This window comes from Zonotrichia leucophrys, chromosome 6 (genome assembly GCF_028769735.1).
Source record: "Zonotrichia leucophrys gambelii isolate GWCS_2022_RI chromosome 6, RI_Zleu_2.0, whole genome shotgun sequence".
In the NCBI taxonomy this organism is placed as follows: Eukaryota; Metazoa; Chordata; class Aves; order Passeriformes; family Passerellidae; genus Zonotrichia; species Zonotrichia leucophrys.
The window spans coordinates 4766101-4786315 of NC_088176.1; the positions used below are offsets into that span (position 1 = coordinate 4766101).

General features: G+C 43.4%; 1 protein-coding gene across 7 annotated transcripts in view; it reads left to right on the top strand.

The window, feature by feature from the left end:
• FGFR2 (fibroblast growth factor receptor 2) overlaps positions 1 to 20215 on the top strand; it is an 80876-nt gene that overhangs the window by 15226 nt on the left and 45435 nt on the right. For 4 of the 7 annotated variants that reach the window (XM_064716822.1, XM_064716825.1, XM_064716824.1 and 1 more), the window contains 4 exons: positions 4857 to 5123; positions 5842 to 5916; positions 12746 to 12915; positions 18992 to 19115. In XM_064716822.1, the coding sequence (XP_064572892.1) occupies positions 4857 to 5123; positions 5842 to 5916; positions 12746 to 12915; positions 18992 to 19115 (636 nt within the window). The remainder of the gene's footprint in view (positions 1 to 4856; positions 5124 to 5841; positions 5917 to 12745; positions 12916 to 18991; positions 19116 to 20215) is intronic. The other 3 variants (XM_064716827.1, XM_064716828.1, XM_064716826.1) reach the window with 2 other exon arrangements.

Consider the following 20215-nt stretch of genomic DNA (forward strand, 5'->3'; position numbering starts at 1 on the left):
GGCCCAGATCTTTTTAATCAGATTTGAGCAACTAATGATTTTATACATTGGGTGGGAGGAAATGATTCTTGGTCTTTGTAGTCTTGTTCAGGGACAAGGGATTTAAAAAATAATGAATTGTTAGTGTTTTAAAATTATGGGAGGAACTGTAGCAATTTGGAAAGGAAAGTGTTTTATCAGAACAGAGACTTCCTGATGGTGCCTGGCAGAGGCAGAGCTGGGCAGAGCTGGCAGCTGGCTGATAGTGGCAGTACAAATGGGACAGCAGGAATGCAGTGCCTTTGGAGCAGCTGATGGATGAATTGCAAACACTGTTTTGTGCCCCTTTGTCTAAGGGGCCTTTGTTTTGCTGTTGGCTAATGGGAGGTGGTCACCATGGCCAGGAATGACTCTCTGCATTCTTAAACTGATGGCTGTGTCTTTTGCAGGCTGATTTTATCATCCATTGTCAGAAGAACATGGAGATCCTCTTGATATTGGTGTGCCAGCTTAAATTAAGGGAGAGTCCCATCACCATGTCCCTGGGAGGCGGGAGGGAAGGCTGCACACCTGACTGGTGATACCTGGGCTGCCTCCTGCAGGGAGCCCAAAGTCATGAGACCTATTTGATGTCCCCATTCCATGTTGTTCATCCAGTGTGGTCTCCTGGAATTCCCTCAATGGCAGGAGAACCATGAGGAGGGGCAGGAGAAGCAGCGGTGGTGGTGGTGGTGGTGGTTGGCAGCCTGGTGTTCCCTGTAGGGACATTCAGTTTTGCAATGAACCTCTTGGATTCTTGACAGGTCAGGTCTGTTGACCCTTCTGGGCACACTGTGGTGAGTGTTTAGTTATTTACTAAAGCCTTTTGAAGTGAAAGTGGCTTGATGGGGTCTGAGGCTTTTGTGTTCTGGAGAGTTGTGTGAGAATCTTTGCTGGGGTTAGCTATTAGCTGATCGTTTCATTATTTGGCTCTGTAACTAAGTAACTAAATGACTTGAGACTTAAGATAAGCAGCTCTTTGTTAACTTTTTGGTAAATGGAGACTAATAATTATGATGATAATAAATTTAAAACCTAAGGAAGTATAAACCTCTCGGTGACCAAATTTGGAACAGGAACGTGATTTGGAATACAATTGCATATCTTAATAATCTGAAATAGAGCAGTCAGAGTGTCCCCATTTCTCTATTGTGATCACGGCTTTTATGCAAACAGTCTTTACCCCACTTGATGGCTGGATGGCTTAAACCATGCTGTGAGGCTGTATGAGCAGGCAGAGAAAAAGTTCACAGCTGTTTATTTAACAGCAGCTTGGTTTTCCACGGCAGTATTGTTCAACAGCTCCACCTATAAAGTTTAAATACATTGTGTGCACCACTGTTATCAATAAGGATGTGGCTGAGAGCAGAAAATAGCAGAAGCAGTGTCCCCTGTCCTGCAGTGTTTAAGAACACCCATAGTCATTCTGCATGTTGCTTGTTTGGTGTTCTAAGGGGTGACAGAGAGGTGTAATCCATGTCAGGTAGTGCACCTCTGCAGAAGGAACCAATGCCACAGTTACAGGATTTGCTTAAAAAGGAATCCTGTGCCTCCTTAGATGGTTTGGAGCTCCCTGCAATGAGCTGGGACATCTTCAGCCAGAGCAGTCCAGCCTGGCCTGAAATGTTTCCATGGATGGAGCACCCACCACCTCTCTGGGCAACCTGTGCCAGTGCCACCCTCATTGTAGAAACTTCTTCATATCTAACCTGACCAACCCAGCAAAGGGCTGTTTCACAGGCCTCTGGTGATGGCTGAGCTTCCAAGAGGGCTGGAGGAGCTGGATGTGATAGCAGGTTATCAAACCTTGCCTGTGGAGCAGGGACAGAACCCTGCCACAGGGGAGCCGCTGGTTTGAAGGTACAGCATGGACGTGAGTTCAAAATTTGTCCCTAAATTTCAGAGCAGCGTAAAAATCCTTGTGTAGTGTCCCAGGGAGAGTTAACTTTGCAGCACAGGTTGTTTATGTGCTGCTGGGAATTTGTGAACAGTTTGAACTGGTTGAGTTTCGCAGTGAAGCTGTTGGGTGGATTCATGCCTCGGAATCCCACCTGTTCTCTGTTTGCTTTTGGGCACCATTTCAAACCCACACTGGAAAAAAGTTTATAGGCAAACATTATAAAAAGTGACAGTCTTAAGTGCTGCTACATTCTAGTTTGGCAACACAAAGGCTTACCTGAAATAACTCACAATTTCCAAACATGACTTCATTATATCATGACAACACTTTGCTGCATCTTCCCTGATACTCTAAAGAGAAAGAAATGGAGGAGGATAATTTATACCAAATGCTAATACCCGTTTGAAACTTGTTTTTCCTTTAGTGTACCAGTGATTTTCTTTGTAAAAGGAATTTTTTAAATTGTAGTTTTGAAATTAATTACTATTCTTAAGTTTGGATTTGGATTTGTGTTGAAAGACTCAGTGCAAATTTGGAGTTAGTAGTTTAAAAAGAGATGAAATCAGGGATGTGATGTTAAAAAATTATTTTCATTTTAATTTCCTTTTAATTGTGTGTGGGCTTATCCTGTGAGTTTCCTGGCACTGTTCAGCAGAAGGCTTTAATGCATTTAAAGGAGGTTTGAGGTATCATCACCCAAGGTGGCTTTTAAAGAAGTTTAAACAGACATTTTTAGACTCCAGTACATTGCTGGCAGAGTGTAAACTCTGTGAAAGAAATTTTTTTGCAGGTAGAGCGTTACAAAGAAGTCTTACTAACTTCAAAGTAAATTATATACCTGGCATCAGGTACCTTTTTTATTTGACAGTAAAACTAATTAAAAAAAATTCTCAAGCAGACTCTAACACACTCATTACTGTGATGAAATATATGTAGAAAGGAGCCCATGCTCCTTCTGGAAATTCTATTTCTAAGAGCATAATGTAGCACTCAGTGAAACACCTGCATTGCAGACTTGTGGGTTTGTGATTATATCAGCAAGACTGAATTAGTTTATAAGAGGTATAAATCTGTATTGGAGCCTGTCCTAGACTCTTGAGATGGAACTGGAAAGTTTAGAGACCTCATTATAAAATCTAAATCCAAGAAGCTTTACAGTCTCTGTGACTGTTTGTGTTTGGATGGGTTTCATGTGCCACCCTGATGTGTGTGTGTGTTAAATCTGTTCTTTGGGAAAACATGTTTGCCCTAATGAAAAAGGCAGGAGAACCTTTGATAGGGTGCATTCCTGTAATGACAGGATTGCAGGATGAGTGGGAGGAAAATTGAGTCTCCAAGTCCTTCAGTAGAACTTGACACCTAAATGTATGAGTCCTCCACCATGCTGGACCCTTCTGGTGCTCATGGAATCATATTTTGAGTTGGAAGGGACTCATGGGGACCATCAAGTCCAACTCTCTGCTCCTTGCAGGGCTGCAGAAAACTCAACTACTGACAGAACTTCAGTATTTCCAAACTCCCATCTCCAGGCCCTGCTCAGATATGGTGCTTGTTTCAGGCTGCCCTGTTGAAAGTGTGATACAAAAAATGACAACCCAAGGAGGAGGAACACTGGTTTCAGGGTTTTGGCATTCTTAGAAGGAAGTGTGGACATCAAAGAGCCACCTTTCAGTGCTCCCTGAGAGTCCCAAGCAGCCGGAGAGGTGTTTTATTTATTCCTGGGCACACAGGTTGTGCCTGTGCAGGGCAGGACGTGTCCGGGGTGCGCGGGGAGCAGCTGTCTGTGCGCTCTGACCCTCCCCATGAGCAAACAGAAGATGCCTCTGTGCTTCTTTCCTTTATTTACCATTCCTGCCTCCCTTGGCGAGGCCCTTGGGACAGGGATAGTGTGGTGGTGGGGACACACCAGTTGCAGAAGCAGTGCCTGTCTGTGGGACAGCCTGAGCTCGTGGTAGGTGTGCTGAGCCTTCCCACTGCACTGTGGAGACAGTCTGCAGTGCCCGGGGCTGCTGCTTCTTTCCCCCTGCTGAGAGCTGGCCCTGCAAGGCAGGGATGAAGCTCTAGTAACTATAGGCAGATGTAGTTTTCCAAGGATGTTTTTTTGGAAAAAGACTGTGGTTTGACATTCTTCTTGTTACCAAAGGGAGCTGACGGATGAGCCACTGCGCTCGGAACTTCTGCGCGTACTGCGACTCTGAAAGCTTTGCTTGTGCTCCTGGGTTTCTGCTGTATTCACTGGGCAGAGGTTGTGAAATAAGTAATGAAGCAAAAAAGAATTTGAAGGGAAAAGTTACTGCCATGGAGAGAGAAGTGCTGGTAGTGCAGAAGGGAAATGTAGAGACTTTGTGATGGGCACAGGGAGAAAAATAAAAGGCATCATGTATACTGTGTGTAGGAACTCATGGTTGTTAGCTTAGTGAGTGAAGGGGGTTTTGGACATCCTTTTCTTTCAAAACAGCACTTCCCAGGTTATTAAAATTAAAAAGCAACCTAAAATAAAATCAGGTGGGGAAAAAAAAATCTTCATTGGAATTGTGGACCCAAATGCTAAGACAGAAAATGGATTTGCCTTTTGACCCCTTCTTCTCCTACAAGTCCTTTGAAGCCTCCAGGTTCTGCAACCCCCATTGTCCCCTGCTCTCTGTGACTGATGAGAAGTGTCATATGTTGGTGTGGTGCTGGGGACAAGGGACATGCCAAGACACTGATCAAAAGTGCCTGAGCTTCACTTTTGGTGAACTTCGTGAAAATAACCTGCATGTGGTTCAGTTTAACAACACAGAACACTGGGCTAATCTGGATGAAACTATTTTTTTTTTTTAATTTAACATAACTTGATTTCCGTGGATGAAAAGGGCCTTGACTGACCTGTGTTGGAAATTCTCTCCTTTCCCTTCTCTTTCTTCTACTTTTTCCTCCTTTCCTTCCACCTTCGCAGAGCCGCCAACCAAATACCAAATCTCTCAGCCAGATGTTTACTCAGCCCTTCCAGGAGAGACGCTTGAGTTGCGCTGTCAATTGCGAGACGCCGTCATGATCAGTTGGACTAAGGACGGGCTCCCTTTGGGGCCCGACAATAGGACAGTGATTATTGGGGAGTACTTACAAATTAAGGATGCCACAGCCAGAGATTCGGGCCTCTATGCTTGCACTGCTGTTAGGACCCTAGACAGTGATACTCTGTACTTCATTGTAAATGTTACAGGTGAGTGAGTCAAACACAGGTTTTTGCATGCAGAAGCTGTAAGATGGGATGTTAAGACACTTTATGAGCTAATATGAAACGGCCCACTAGGGCACAGTGAGTTGAGTTCTGTAGCTGTAAATTTTATCCCCAAATTTTAAATTGTATCCCCAAATTTTGGGGGATTTTTCTCCTTGTCCTGACCCTGAAATGGACTCAGTTTTTATCTGCTCCTTTTTGCTCCATGGGCTCTACAGAGATTAACAGTTGCTGTAGAGCTCTCTGTTTTATGCCACTCTGACCAGGATTAAATTAGACAGAGTTGCTGTGATGATGATGATGATAAAGCCAGTAGAATGAATACAGGTTTTTATCAGAAGAGGAAAATGTGTGTTCTACATCCTTCAAGTTTAGAGATAAATTGTTCTGGAGATGCTCAGTTCTGTTCAACTGCATTTCTGTAACAGAAGTTAAAGTATTAAGCAGAAAGATTTTTGCAATTAGCAAACTCCCTTGGGAAACTCTGTAGCACTTCAGGACTTTTAACTAGTTTTGTTACAATTTTACATGGAAATGGCAGATTTTGTGGCTGGATTTTCTTTTCTCTAGCTTCTGCACAACTAACATAAACACTTGTTCTTCTTAATATACAGTCTAAGATGTAGCTTATCAATTTATTTTTCTGTAAAAAAAAATAAAAATAGGCTGGTTTAAAGACTTGGTTGTTTTTAATGTGCAGATGCTCTTTCCTCTGGGGATGATGAAGACGACAATGATGGGTCCGAGGACTTTGTGAATGACAGCAACCAGATGAGTAAGTAACAGAAGTCACTGCCAGAAGTCACTAGCAAGATCCACGTGGAAAATTTTGTCCCATCTCTTGCACTCCTGTCTTCAGAGCTTCTTGATTGTTAACTGCGTGTACTGTCAAATATCTTTGTATCTCGTCCTCCTCTGTCTTCTGTTTCTCGTAGCTCATAACTTGGAAAAGAAAAATAAAAATAAACTAATATTCTTTTGAACGTGCTTTTCTGGTCTGTACTTTCTTTTTTTTCCTTCTTCCTGGCATTTCTGCAGTTTCCTTTCTTTCTGAATCGAAGTTTGGTCTTTGTCTGGTTTAGACTCTGACAGATGAACTAACTTTTCCTGAATCTGAGCAGAAATTCAACAGAAGAAACAAAGATCCAGCTCATTTTGTTAAAAGGTGATATGAAAACTTTTAAAAAAATTAAGCTGTAAGGAGGAAAATCCTTAAATCCCCAATCTCAGCAGAAATCTCGCCAGGGAAGATGAATTTGGAGACAATGAAGTTCTTTTGTCTGCAAAGGACCTTAAGGTTTGTTGCAAAGAAGGCGATTCAATGCTAAACCCACATTTTATGTTACTCATGTGTGATGAAAATGGGCTAAAAGAATCTTAGACCTAACTGAATGTGTTAAACTCCATCCCCTTTAGAGAATTCATAAAGCTATTAATAAGCTCTAAATAGAGCACTCTCTAAGAGGAAAAAAAATGTGTAAAATTCACATTGGCTCCTGATGCACTGTGCAGTGCTGCAAAACCCCCTCGGTGACTGGTGGTTTGCTGTCACTGGTGCCTGGTAAATTCAATAACAGAGAGAGAGGAGAAATCCTTTGGGGGAGATGTCAGTGAGCAGCACCCACTGTGGGCAGGGGCTGTATTTGCTGCTCAGCCTGGTCAAGAGCTGCAGCTTGGAGCAGAGTCCAGGTGAGAAAGCACAGCCTGATTTTTGGGCTGCCCCAGTGGTTTGTGCCTTTTGTGTGCGGCTGCCCCCGGCCTGGAGCTGTGAAACATTAGATGCTATTTAAAGTGATATAAGTTCCTAGCTGCCTGTTTGGCCTCTGCCATCTGTTAGTGTGATTAACCCTGGGCTGATGCACAGGTGCCTCTGGAAAGGGCTGAGATCAGGCAGCTGGAGGCTGCCCTGACAGAGGAATGCAGTGGCAAAGAGAATTGGAGAGCTTGGAAAAGGGACACTGCTTTTAAAAGAGGTTGTCTAGGCCAAATCACCAATCCAGGCAGTGTTAGCTCTGCCCTGAGATGGACCCATGGTTAGAAATTCCTTTTAGGAAACGCTTCTGATGTTTGCTGTTCCTTAAGGCTTTACTGGTATTGGTCAGAAAAGGGCTTGTGAAGTTTTCGGTGACAATTGTGCTTCTGATCTGCAGTAATGGCTTTGGTGATCCATTGTGAACATAAATGGCTTTTGGGAGAAGTGAAGGACCTGCTCTCAAGGCAGCTGAGCTCTGTAATGGCCTCAGAAGGATTCCTGCCCTTCCAGCCACAGGGAGCAGTGCCCAGCAGTTGCGCTAATGACGTTCTTGTAAAACGAGCTATCATTTTAAGCTACTGTTAATCAATCTTGATTGGGGAGCTGGTGAAAGGCCCTTGACAGTGTCCATCTGCTGGGACAGGGCTGTGTGCTGCAGCAGGGGCCAGCACACTTTCCCTGCTCTCAGTGAAAGATGCCTTTTAGGCAGGAACGTTCAAACATCGCGGATGGCGGGGAAAGCGCAGCCGTGGGGATGGAAGGGAGGAAACTGCAAAAGACAGATTTGGGTCTGAGCAGAACGTTCCAGAAACAACTCCTTGTTGGATTGCTCTTTAAAAGATGCCCATTGTCTGCTGGGGGAGCAGCACAGCCTCCCAGGCTCTGAGCTGGGAGCAGGATGATGACTGAAGGGTCGTGGCACCGTGTCCCTCCATGCATTCTGTGCTCAGTGAAGAGCTGCATCACAGCAACTCCCTTGGATTAATACAGGGCTGCTGAAAGAGGGTTGAGATTTGACAATTCATGTGTGGAAGTCAGGGGTGGGACTTGGTGTGGTGTGCCTTGTAAGCCTTCTTTTCCTCTTCCAAGTTTTCTATATCACATCCAGGAGGCCACATGTGATTGAAGGTACTGTGTTACAAGGCAGGTGGAGGAGTGAGCCAGGGGCTGGGTGTGCTGTGGGGCGGGCAGTGCACACAATGGCCAAATGCCCTTTACCTTCCCTGCCTCTGGGATGTTGAGCCTGGCAAAGTCCACGACCTCACAATGGTCCCTGGCTGCTGCCCTTCTACAGAAGCCTTTTAAGTGTTTCCTCAATCATGGTTTGAGCTTTGCAGATCTCAAATGATTTAACTGATAATTTACATACAAATTATAGCTGTGATCATTAAGGATAAGCAATGGAAATTGGCCTGGTTATGCCTTTTCTGATGGAAACAAAAGGCCATAGTCTTCAAAGGTTGTTGCTTTTTGATGAAACAATTCTGATAAAGTCCAGCTGTCTTGGCATGTTAATTATGATGAGATGAGGCAGGAAATGGCTGTAGTGCCTTCAACAGGAAGCTGAACCTTGGCATTCTCATTCCTGCATACTTAAAACTAAAACAAACCTTTTAGAGCTGTTTTATTTACACTGCTAAGTATTCTTTTAAGCTGTTTTATTTTCTTTGCCTCTGTTGCAGATACATATTTCAGAGGCCACGGTTTCTGAATGCAGGTGGAGAGGCTGTTGAGGAAATCTAGTGCAATTTTCAAGGCTGCCCAGAAAATACAATTGCTCTTGGAGTCAGTGGAGGCTGTAGGTGACTCTGTAGATGTGAGGAGCAGCTCCTCCTTGGGAGAGGAGGGCACTGGTGTACCCATGTGCATTTGACCACTGGCCCTGTGTGTATTTTTCAGTGAGAGGCACGCAGAGCAGATCTCACTCTGCGTTTGCTGTCCCTTCAGCTTGACAGATACTTTAACTGTCTGAAAAAACACTGTGGTAGATTTGTTCCAGACTGCATCCTGAATGGCTTTTTATTACTTCCAGCTTTTGTTGAAGGGATTAGTGCTCTTGGGGAAGGTGCAGGATTGGTTCCACTGCAAAACAGTCCCCTTTCTCCACAAAATGCCTTTGTTGGCAACTCGAGATTTCCCCTTTGTTACTCTAAAGATGGGCCTTAGCTTGGTTCTTGGAGGGTCATCTCCAAGGACTTGCTTTTACAAGCTTAAGTGCTGGTCATCATTCTGGCAGCAGTGGAAAAGACATTGCTGGCACTCACTGCCTTGTCCTCCTTGTGATTTTGAGAGGTAGCCCTAATTTGAGGGATTTCTGTACTCCTGACCTGATACTGGCAAGGCAGCAGCTGTCGTGGTGGTTGCAATCAAGCCCACCAACTAATTTATTCTGTAGACCTCTGGGTAGCCCTGAAGATGCTGCTGCTCTGCCTTGAATTCTGGTCAGGCAACTGGAGGCTTTATGACTTTTTTTTTTTTCTTATCGCCCTTTAAACAATTTCTTCTGGGCCAAGCAATGGTAAATTGGCACCAAGAACAAAAAGTATCTAAATGTAATCCACATGCTGTTCCTTTCATGCCTTGAAGAGTTTCAGAAAGGATGAAACAAGGTTCAAATTCATCAAATCCTGTAGAGTGGAAACCCACTCAGGGGAGCAGCAAAAATTGGATGTTGCCTAGAAGTGTTTTTTAATTAAAGGTCAAATACAATAGCACTGCAAACCTTGGAGGGGTTTGATGTGGTCACTTATGGCTCTCTATTGCCTGCTTGAGGAGCTTGTCAGGCAGCCTTGGAGTTGACTACTTTTGTGTTTCTTTGTATTAGAGAAGTCCAAATAAAAACTGAAGAGTCCTGAAGTGAAGTGGTCCCCTGGGCTTCCTAATTTCAATTTCACATGCAGGAGATTTGGCTGATTAGATGTAATGTGTGTGCAGTGTGGGTCAGCAGGATATTTTCCTCACTAATGAGAACTCTGAGCAATCAGGAATTCCCACCCGTTCCCCTGCTGCTCCTTGCTGCCTCATGCTGGAGTCTGCCCTGTGGTCACTGAGAACTTTTAGCAGTGGTGCCACCTACATCACCTGTCCTGGTGGCAGTGATGGGATGTGATGGACGTGGCCGTGAGAGCAGTCAGCACCTGGTACTCATTAACTGTTCATTATCAGTTTTAGTGAAGCTCAGTGTTTTTCCTCTCAAGACAAATAGAAGCACTAAAAGGTGTTTTAGGTTATGATGATTTAATCTATAAAGAAGAATGCTGTGTGTTAATCAGATCAATCACTGAATGAAAGCACAATTTGAGGGCAAGTGTGATGGTTTGTGATGTTGCTGTCTTTTCCTCTTAAACATGCTGAGGAGCTGCCAAACGTAGGATGTCTTGAAGCATTTTCAGATGGTGCTTTCCATATGTGATGTCTGCATGTTTTTCTCCAAGCTGACCTGTAATTTAGGAGCATTGCAGGCTATGCTGAGGGTTGTGTGGGGAGAAGCTTTCCAAACAGACCTTTCTCCCATTCTAGGGGTGTTCCACAAAATGGAGCTGCTTCTCTTCATTCCAGCCTGCATCTGCCTGGCCTCCTTTTTGCACCCATCTCTGTCAGAGATTTCCCTCTGTCCATTTGTTGTATTGGGGCATTTCCAGGAGCAGGTTGTTGATGGAAAGGATAGTTATTTTCAAGAAAACCAGAGGATGGGCTGGACCATAACAGTACAAACCTGGCTGTGTGAAACAGTTTCATTTGGGGAGCTGCTGTTGGAGTCCTGACTGACTCCAGTGCCCTGGTCCCAGCCTGCAGCCTGGTGGGAGCTTCCCAGAGCTTGGCCCTTCCATCCCATGGGCTGCAGGGCAGCTTTGCCGTGGATGAGCTCGTGGCTCAGAGGCTGTGCTGGCAGTGGCTGCATGTGAGCTCTGTGTGTCCTGTACTGTGAGAGAGGTTTGTGTGATGGATGTGGTGAGGAGTGACCCTTGCTGGGTTGGCAGTACCCACCTGGGGCTAAGCAAGCCCTCTGCTCTGGCTGGGAGGCTGATACTACTGGTTTGGGTGGTTGATTGTCTTTGCCCTGTCTCAGTTTGCTTTGACTTTCTAGGAGCTGCAAGCAGGGCCCAGCAGTGGGAGACTTTTGAGGAGTCCAGGGAAAACAGCTTTTTAATCCCTCAGTACCAGCATGTAATTCTGCCTTTGCCTGGTGTACTTGTAATGTAATTTGGCCCTTGCGTGTAGCAGTTAATTCCTCTGCTTGGCTTTGTTTAAAGTCTTCTGTTGTTTTAATGTGATCCTGCTTTTAGCAAATAATGTTAACAGTGATTTTCCTTGCATCTCTAATTCACTTTAGTCTGTGTAACAATTTCTTAGTGTTGCAGTTTAAATTTTCAATAGTTACTTGATTTTCTATTTTGATTACATGCATAAATTTGCTTTGCTTTTCTACTTCATTAATTTTAACACTAATTGCCACTTCGGGCAAAATAAAAACCCAAACACTTATCGTTCATAGCATCATTATAGGACTTGCTTTTAGAATGTTTTCTTTATACTGAGAGAGACTTTGTTAAAGGATTTATTCCTGTATTTTCTGTCCAGCTGTATTTTTATTTAGAGAGGGGGGGTAGCAGGATTTCTGAGTTTGCACTGATTGTAAGAACTGCTATAAATATTTGAGGAACGGAAGAATTTATTTATAGTGGAGTGTTGGCCTGCTAATGAAGGAAATGAAACAGGGCTGAGAGAAATGGAGTTATTTTTCTGGACCCCTCTAGTCCTAAAAATTCCACGCTAATCTGATTTGCTTCAGGAAAACTCCATTGTAAAAGAAATTAATGTTTCCTACTATTAAATAGATCTTGAATCTTTAACTTAGAAAAAAACAACTGTTATGGTGAGATGACTGAAGCAATGCCATGAAGTCGTTAAGAAATGTAGATGAAGCTGTGCAAGGACCCAGAGCATGGGATAACTTTGTCTTTGGGTCTGTGCGTCCAAGTTTACTTCTGTGAAGGTAAAAACATATGGGCAGCTGTAAATTTTGTTCTGCTGTGTTTCCTCTGCTGGTACATGACAAATGTGCTTCTCATGATGTTCATGTGGGCACAGGCTAGGCCAGGACATGGCAAGGGGTGAGGGAGAGCCAAGAGAGCCATGTCAGGGTCTGGGAAAATGATCACCTCAGAAAATGTGTGTTGAGAGAGAGGCATTCTCACTTTATGCCATGGTTTTGGATGTCACTGACCCTTTGGACTTCAGGAGGCTCATTAGTGTGGGAAACCCCTCCAAAATGATAAATGTCTTTTGGTGATCCACATTTACTCGTTTGGTTTCCTCTGCTTGGGTTAAGATTTCAGAAGTATGTTCCATTTGTAAATACATTTCTGTGGTTTCTATGCACAGTTCACCTTGGCATCACACACTGCAGGCTTTAGCTGCTGTCAGACTGGTGGGTGTTTTTATCCCCTTCTCTCAGAAGGGAAAAGGGCTGATGCTTCCAGCCATTTTCTGTCTTGGTCTGTCTGGGTTCACAGCTGAGGGCCAAAAATTCTGAGTTTGAACCATTGCAGTAACTCAGCTCGAGGCCCAAAGTGTCTGATGAAAGCACGGTCCCTCTGTCTTGATGTACGCAAAACAAAAGTTGTCTGTGGTTAATTATTGGAATTTTGTCACAAGTTGAACACCCAGAGCAGCAGTCTGAGCCGTTTGCAAAACCCTGGCTGACACTTGCAGCAGCTGATCTCCACTCTGTGCCCTTTCCAAACCGTGCTGAAGGCGGGTTCCTGCGGCTCTGTGCGCCGGCGCGAGGGGCTGGAGGGGGAGCTCCGTTCCCAGCGCTGATGTTTCTGGATGTGTCCCTTTGGAACAGGGGCGCCTTACTGGACACACACGGACAAGATGGAGAAGAGGCTCCACGCCGTGCCGGCCGCCAACACCGTCAAGTTCCGCTGCCCAGCCATGGGCAACCCAACGCCCACCATGCGCTGGCTGAAGAACGGGAAGGAGTTCAAGCAGGAGCATCGCATTGGCGGCTACAAGGTAAGGGCTCACCGTGGCGTTTTGTGGTTTCTCTTCTTGGTCAAAGCTGTTTAAAAAAAACCCCAACCAAACAACCCAAATCCAGCCCTCCTCCCTCTCAAAAAAACTCAAAAATCTACCAAAAACTTGCTGAAGTTAACAGAAAATATTTTAATGGCTTTGGATCAAACGTGGAAGTAAAAAGAGGTGGTTGTTTTCTTCTGGGGAAGGGTGGGTGGTTTCTTTGGCGCTTACTGAGCACTAATTATTTATTTTTTTCTGAAATTTAAGCTTCTAGCCTAGCAGTGCAGCTAAGGATTATTTATAGAGACGCATTTGGAAAACTAAAGACTGACTTAGCAAAGCAGATTAAGACTGTTTTTCTCTATTCATTTTTTGGCTGCATTGTTAAAAACATGGCCATCCGCTTTGGTGAGTGTAAGGCAGTTTAATAAAGGAAGCCTTGGAAGTCAAAAGTTATTATTTTCTATAGAGTTTATGGCCTGTGAAACTGAAATGGGAAGAAGAATTTGAGGGGAAAGTAACAGCAATTACTTGGAAGGGTTTGTTTGAATTTTAAATAGCTTCAGATTAGATGTCTTATTCTGAGTTGGTGGTTACTGATTAAGAGAGAGTTTTAGGGAGGCCAGCTTGCTCTGTGTGTTAGTGCACAGACCTTTAACCTCATGGTATCTGCCTGGGTCAGGTCAGAAGTCAGGATTCGGTCATCTGATCCCTCTCCTCCAAGGAACCGGGAATGCGTGACTTTGGTGGCAAATTGCTGCTCAAGCATGGCCATTTCTCACTCCCCTTCACCTCCTGTCTGGGTCTTCCCTCAGCAGTTTCCTCATGTCCCTGACACCTCAGCAGTTCCTCCCCCAAGAGGGGAAGTTTCTAAGGCAGTTCCCTTGTGTCAGGGTTGGAATCCCCATCCTGGAGCTTGTGCTGAGCTGCTCCGAGCAGCTTGCAATGGTTGTTAGACACAAATGAATTGTCGTTGTTAGACACAAATGAATTGTCGTTTTTAGACACAAATTAATTGTCTTTGCTGGACAGAGCTCAGTTCTGAGTCCTGAGGCTGCCCCCATCCTGCACCACTGCCTTGCCCCCATGGGTGCAGTGTTTTTGGGGAGCTGCCTTGGTTGAGCCATTGCTTTGTGAGCTGTTGGTTCAGGTCCTGCCAGTGCACAAAATCTGTTTTCCAGTGCAGAGGAGGACAAACCTCCGTCTCCTTTCCTCTCTAGCTGGATTTACTGTAGAAAGTGTCAATTTTTCCAACATTTGTGTTAGCAGAGAGCAGAGCCCAGAAAGTCTCCCTGCATGAGCACTAATTATCTAAGTAGACTTTTCCATCTATGTTTGCTTACACCATAAATTTCTGTTGCTTATGAGTGTACACCTGGCAACACCTTCTGCCTTTCATAACGCTGTGGAGTGTTAACGAATTGGCTCCCATTCAGTGATTTTTGCCCTTCTCAGTGCTTTTTTAAAAACAAAAAAAAACACCAATTAAGGAAAAAAAAATCCCCAACCAAACTAATCCTGTCTTGGAAAATAATAGTAACTGTTCTGGTAGTAACCAGGCTGTTATTTTGAACACTTTGCATCTGATGGAGGGGAAATGAAGATATCACTCTTGAAGACCATGAAGGAAAATGTGTGTCTAGAGAGGCAGGATGGGGATACCTGATGTCTGCTTTGGGAGGGGGATCTTTGGTGGGGTAAATCAGCTCGTGTGGGGCTGGCACTGCTAGTCTGTGTTAGGGAGCTGGGTGAAATAATTCAGAGTTGTGCCAGTTAAGTGGGCACATATTAAGCTTTTGATCACATGTATTAAATGTATGCAGTTTCCCAGGTATGTGCTTTGGGAAGGAACCACAGATGCCTGTTCCTAAAGCCAGCTGGATACCTGTGAAGTCTGTACCTCTAATTCTAAATCATAACTTCTTCTATCTCTTAATTCCAAAGGAAAAAAAGAGGGCACACAACTGAGGATTTCAGACTTTTCTTGCTGCTCATAAAGACATTACATTTTAAATTATCTTGTAGGATTTACTTAACCATTGTCAAATCAACCAAATCCATGTTTATTCTATATTCTGTCATTTTGAATAACCATCTTTGAAGATGGGAGCTTGTTCCCAGTGAATGGGATTCCAGATCTTTATTTTTTGAGCTGTGTCCTCATCCTGTTTGAGGGGCAGGGTGAAATCACTGTGGGCTCATGCAAAATTATACTAGAATAGAGAGAATTGTATTTTCTTGACATCCCTATGCCAATGAACTTTCAATGAAGGAGTCCTCAGGAAGGACTGAGTCTATCAGAGTTGGTCTGTGTTTAACCAGGTGTCACAGTAGCTCATGCTAAATCTTGCACATTAGCTTGTCTTGAATCTATCCCAAATATTGTGAATATCTCCATCAAAAATGCTTTGTTGCTCTCTGCAAGGCATTTTTGCTGGAGATATTCACAATATTTGGGATAGAATAGCTGGATCCAAACCTGGCCATATCTGACAGAAGAGACAATCATCCCTTCAAGCCTTAAGGGACAAAGGGAAGGGAAGGAAAACGTAAAGCTTCCCAGTAATCCCTCAGCCACCTCTTTCCTGCTAAGAGCTGAGAAATCCCATGGTGTATTGTTTTTATCAGAATCAGATAGTGGCCTGTAGCACTTTGTCCCTGGGACTGGGGAATGTCTTGAGTCAATTTGCACTCGGGCAGGCCAGCAGGAGGGTGTATGCTCTGGCCAAGATAGCTTCCAGGGCGGAATTCCTGCACTCTGACTAATTCTGGGTGGTGAATTTCAAAATTGATCCTTTTGTGATCTTTCAAGGTATACCCAACCTCCTTAAAATAAAGAGAACAGGATCAGTTATTGAATATCTAAATGCTTTATACTCTGATTTTTTGAAGTGATGATAACTCTTGTTTGTGCCTTTAGAGGCATTTTATATTTTCTTTGAGGTGATAATCTAAATCCTCTCTGAGACCACCGGAGCCTTTTCTTTCCTGTACGCCACCCAGAAAGCAAATGCACTTCTATCAGCTGGTACTGTTTAAGCATTAACACGTGTGTGTTTGCACCTATGCATTTGGATAAGCTTCATCACTGCAGTTGTCTTAAACACATTTAAATTCAGTCAGGTAAATACAGAGTAAGAACATTTATCATTACAGGAACAACTGCACAAGCCTGTGGCCTTTGCCAGGGGTGTTCTGTGCTTGTTCTCCTTGTCTGAGCAGTACCTCTCACAGTCTGAACTGTGCTGCTTTTGTGGAGAATTGTATTTTCATTTCTAATCCTTCTTTCCTTTGAAATGAGTTTAAAATCGATCCATTTTTAGCTGACAACTTTTTATAACATTATCTCTCCAGTGAAGACACACATTTTAACACTGAACAGAACTGTCCACTGATCTTTATGGGATACTCCAAAAGCAAAAAGTTTATATGAAAAATTCCTTGTCCTTTCCCAGTCCTCTGATCAATACTCTTTGGCATTTTGATTCCAGTTTGTTTCCCACCTCCAAGCTATAACTTAAGGGTGCAGTTTGTATCCATTTGGTACTGATAATTCAGTTTAAAAAATGAATCTTTTGGAGAGATGGTTTTAACTATCCCTCCAAACTTTGATGGAAAAGATGTTCCCCCCAGTCAAGTGCAAGAAGTGTCCATAACTAGTCAGGAAAACACCTGGACTAAGGGATGTGGCATTTCACTGAAAAATCCCCACATTACCAAAGCCTGTGTTTCAACCTGCGTGGTTGCAGGGATGTGGCTGCTCTGTTGCATGTCTGAGAATGAAATGTTGAATTTGGAAATCTTCAGTGAGACAAGAGGCTGCTCATCCCTAGCAAAGGGGGATTTTCCTGGGCTTTGCAATGCTGCACTTGTAGCCTCAAAGCACCAAGCCAACAATCTCGTTGGATCCAGATCCCTGATATAAATCCAGTTGTCTGACAGTGTCATAACTGCTTTGGACCTCTGCAGAAGTTGTTTAGCTTAACCCAAAGTGGCTTAAGCTGTTGTTTTGTTATAAAGATATTATCTCTGTCCATGCAGTTACAAGAAGGGAAATTGCACAAATACTTTTTAATATTCCCATCCAGTATATCCACTTGTGGCTGTAAGTTATGTTTTCTTATTGAACATAAACAATTCCTTGTGTTTTCCTGTCAAATTAATTACCTGCAGCTTGTTTGCAATTTTTATTTGTTTTAACTTTTGTAGAACTGTGATCTGGTCTTCCTGTTTTACAGTCAGATTGGTTAAAAACTCTTGCTCTGATTCCGAGGAGTGTGTTTTAACTTGTAATGGCAGGAAGTTCAGGCCATTTTGACCAAGTGTCCTTCAAAATAAATCACAAAGAAGTAAAATACTCAAAATATGTAGCTGTAGTATTTGTTATTTACCTGTAGTATTTGTTATTTACCAACGGTTTATGACAGCAGCTCTTCCTGACCCAAACTTTGACTTTAAGAGTTGCTTAGCAGAACAACGAGATATTAAAATAACACTGATAGAGTCTTTCCAGTTCTATAAACTTATCCCTTAGCTCTTCACAGCTTGGAGAAAAATCAAGATATCATTTTGATGAAACCACTGTAATTGTTTGACCATCAACACGAGGGGCTGAGGAGAGAAGCCTTCAGTTTGGGCAGGAGATTTTGAGGCTGTGTCACACATTTCTCTGACATTAGCTTAGCACCTTCTCCTGCTGGACTCTTGCCCACACTTTCTTTGCTTTTCAGAGCCCACATGGCCAGTCATTAGCTAAAATTATTAGTCCAACTGAGCAATAAGAGACATATCCAGCTATTGAGATAATTACTAGCTGGGGGAACTGGGAAAGCCAGGAGCTGCCTACAGAGAGAACTTCTCTTCCAAGCTTTGAGCTGAAGGCATTTTTACCTCCAGCAAGTGCTCTTGGCACTGGGATGTGGCCCTGTGTAGCTTTTTCTGCTGGATAAGGACTTGCAAAACAGTCAGGCACGATGCAGGATTTCATAGCTATAGTTGTAATGGTGTTTTAAGAATGTATGGTTACTGGAAGCATCACTGAATGGTCCATAAATTTTTCTGGTGTACAGCACTGAATTACTGCTTTCCATTTGGCTGATTAAAATGACTGTAGCAGATTGTGTTTTATTCCATTTGCTGAAATATGTACTTTGCAGTTGAAGAATTGTACATTGCAGCTCCAGAGAATGTTAAGCTTTCTGAGCACTTTGTCAAAAATGTAATGCTAAAACAAGGAATTAGTCCATAGCCAGCAAAAGGTCATTTTGGGAGCCAACTTCTGATGCAGGGAATAAATGTATGTAAAGGATGGCTCTGTATCCTTCCAGTACTGGGCTGGATCCTATTTTCTGTGAGACCAGAGCCAGTGCTCCTTTGGAGTTCAAATGGGAACAGAATCAGTACCTTTAATAAATTCTGTCTGAGAGGGATTCTGTGAGATAAATGCTCCTTATGCTCTGTTTCCATGAGGATTTTTTTCAGGCAGTTTTCATGAAGGCAGCATGATTCTGGGATTCATTTTTTCTTGGAGTACCCCAGAGCAGCAGGAGGTATTTGGGAGAAATCCCAAACATCACCCCTCGGTTTCTCTAAAATGTGAGCTGTGTCACTGAGCTTTTAGGAAGGTTGAAGACTTAAATGTTTAGGAGATCATGTCCATCCTGTCTTGCTGATGGGTAGTTATTACCAGGTGGCTGTTTGGAGACAGATGGGGAATACCCTGAGGGCATGCATTCACTTTGGAGTGGATTGAAAGGTAAAGCCCAGTTGTCTCACTGCTAATTGGTGCCACCCTGCTCAGCCTGGGAGGACTGAGTGTGCACTGACATCTGCAGTGCTTGGAGCAGGGGCCAGGTAGATTTACAGCAGAGGGTGTGAAAGCTTTCACACTGCAGCCATGCTGTCCTGGATCAAGCATAAATCATTTCAGCATCCAGAACTGTCAGACAAGCACAGAAGAGGCTTCCAGCTGTGGATTACACAAGGATAATTATCCAGGGAACAGTTCCTTTGGAAGGGGAGAGGGTAAAACTCTGCTTGAGAAGATCCCAGCGTGTCTGTTTGCATCCCCCAGGTCCGTAACCAGCACTGGAGCCTCATCATGGAGAGCGTGGTGCCGTCGGACAAAGGGAACTACACGTGCATAGTGGAGAACCAGTACGGCTCCATCAACCACACCTACCACCTGGACGTGGTTGGTAAGTGCAGCTCCCATGGGCAGGACACTGCTTTTCACCAATGGCTTTCTCTCTGAAACCATTTGGAACTGAGCTGATGCGTCCCGCGTTTATTTTGGAGATGATTTCACAGCGCTCCAAAGATAAGATTTCACTGCACAGCCAATTGCTGCATAACTTTATACATTCATCTGTCTCACTCGTGCCTGTAGGATTAATCTACCCCTGCCTTGGCAAAAAGTGTAATATCCATGTGCAATATCCACCCACAAGTTTGCCATGACGACCAAATAATACATGCTGATGCAACTTTAATCATTAGTATTACAATTTAATTATTACTTGTACAATTGTACTAACACAGACTTTAATAACTGCAATGAAAGCTGTCAAGCAATCCTTTAGAGTCCTGTTATTATAGTATTATAGCTGAAATGATTTTTTTTTAAAATGAAAAGCTAGATATTGACTTTGCAGCTAGAGCAGATCTGGAGCTTCAGGAAAGGCAGTTTGCATTCACAGCAGTCTAAAATGTGAAATCTGACTGGAGCCTGTTGGGTGGGCTCTGAGCAGTCCCCAAAACACAGAGGATAAAAATTCAGAAGTGTTTTACCTGAGGACAAATTCTAAACAGCTGTATGAATTTTTAAGTAGCAGCAAAGCTGTGATTACGCAGGAATATTACACACAGGCTTAATAATATTACCTTATTAATACCTAAATCCTGTTGACTTTAATAAGGCTTACAGATATTTATTTAAGTGGTTAGCTAAATTAGAGCTTGAAATCTCAGGAATAATTTCTGTTCACCTCTAGTCTTGCTGATTAGCCTTGATGAGTGTGAGCAATTTTATTGACTTTGAAGGCATTGCTGTCCAAAATAACCAGTGTGGCTTTTCTTATAGGAGCTTTAGGGATCTGAGCCATGGTTTCTGAAGTGTGTCTTGAATGGGCTTTGCTCTCTCCCACCTTTGTGAGGTGATCTGAGCATTACAAATTCAGTGAATAGAACTTTTGATCAATCACTGCTGAAAGCAAAAATTAATTTGATTATTGTATGCTATTTTGGCTGGTGACAGCCCAACTCCATAGATTCTTTGTGGAATATCTTTACTGTGTTA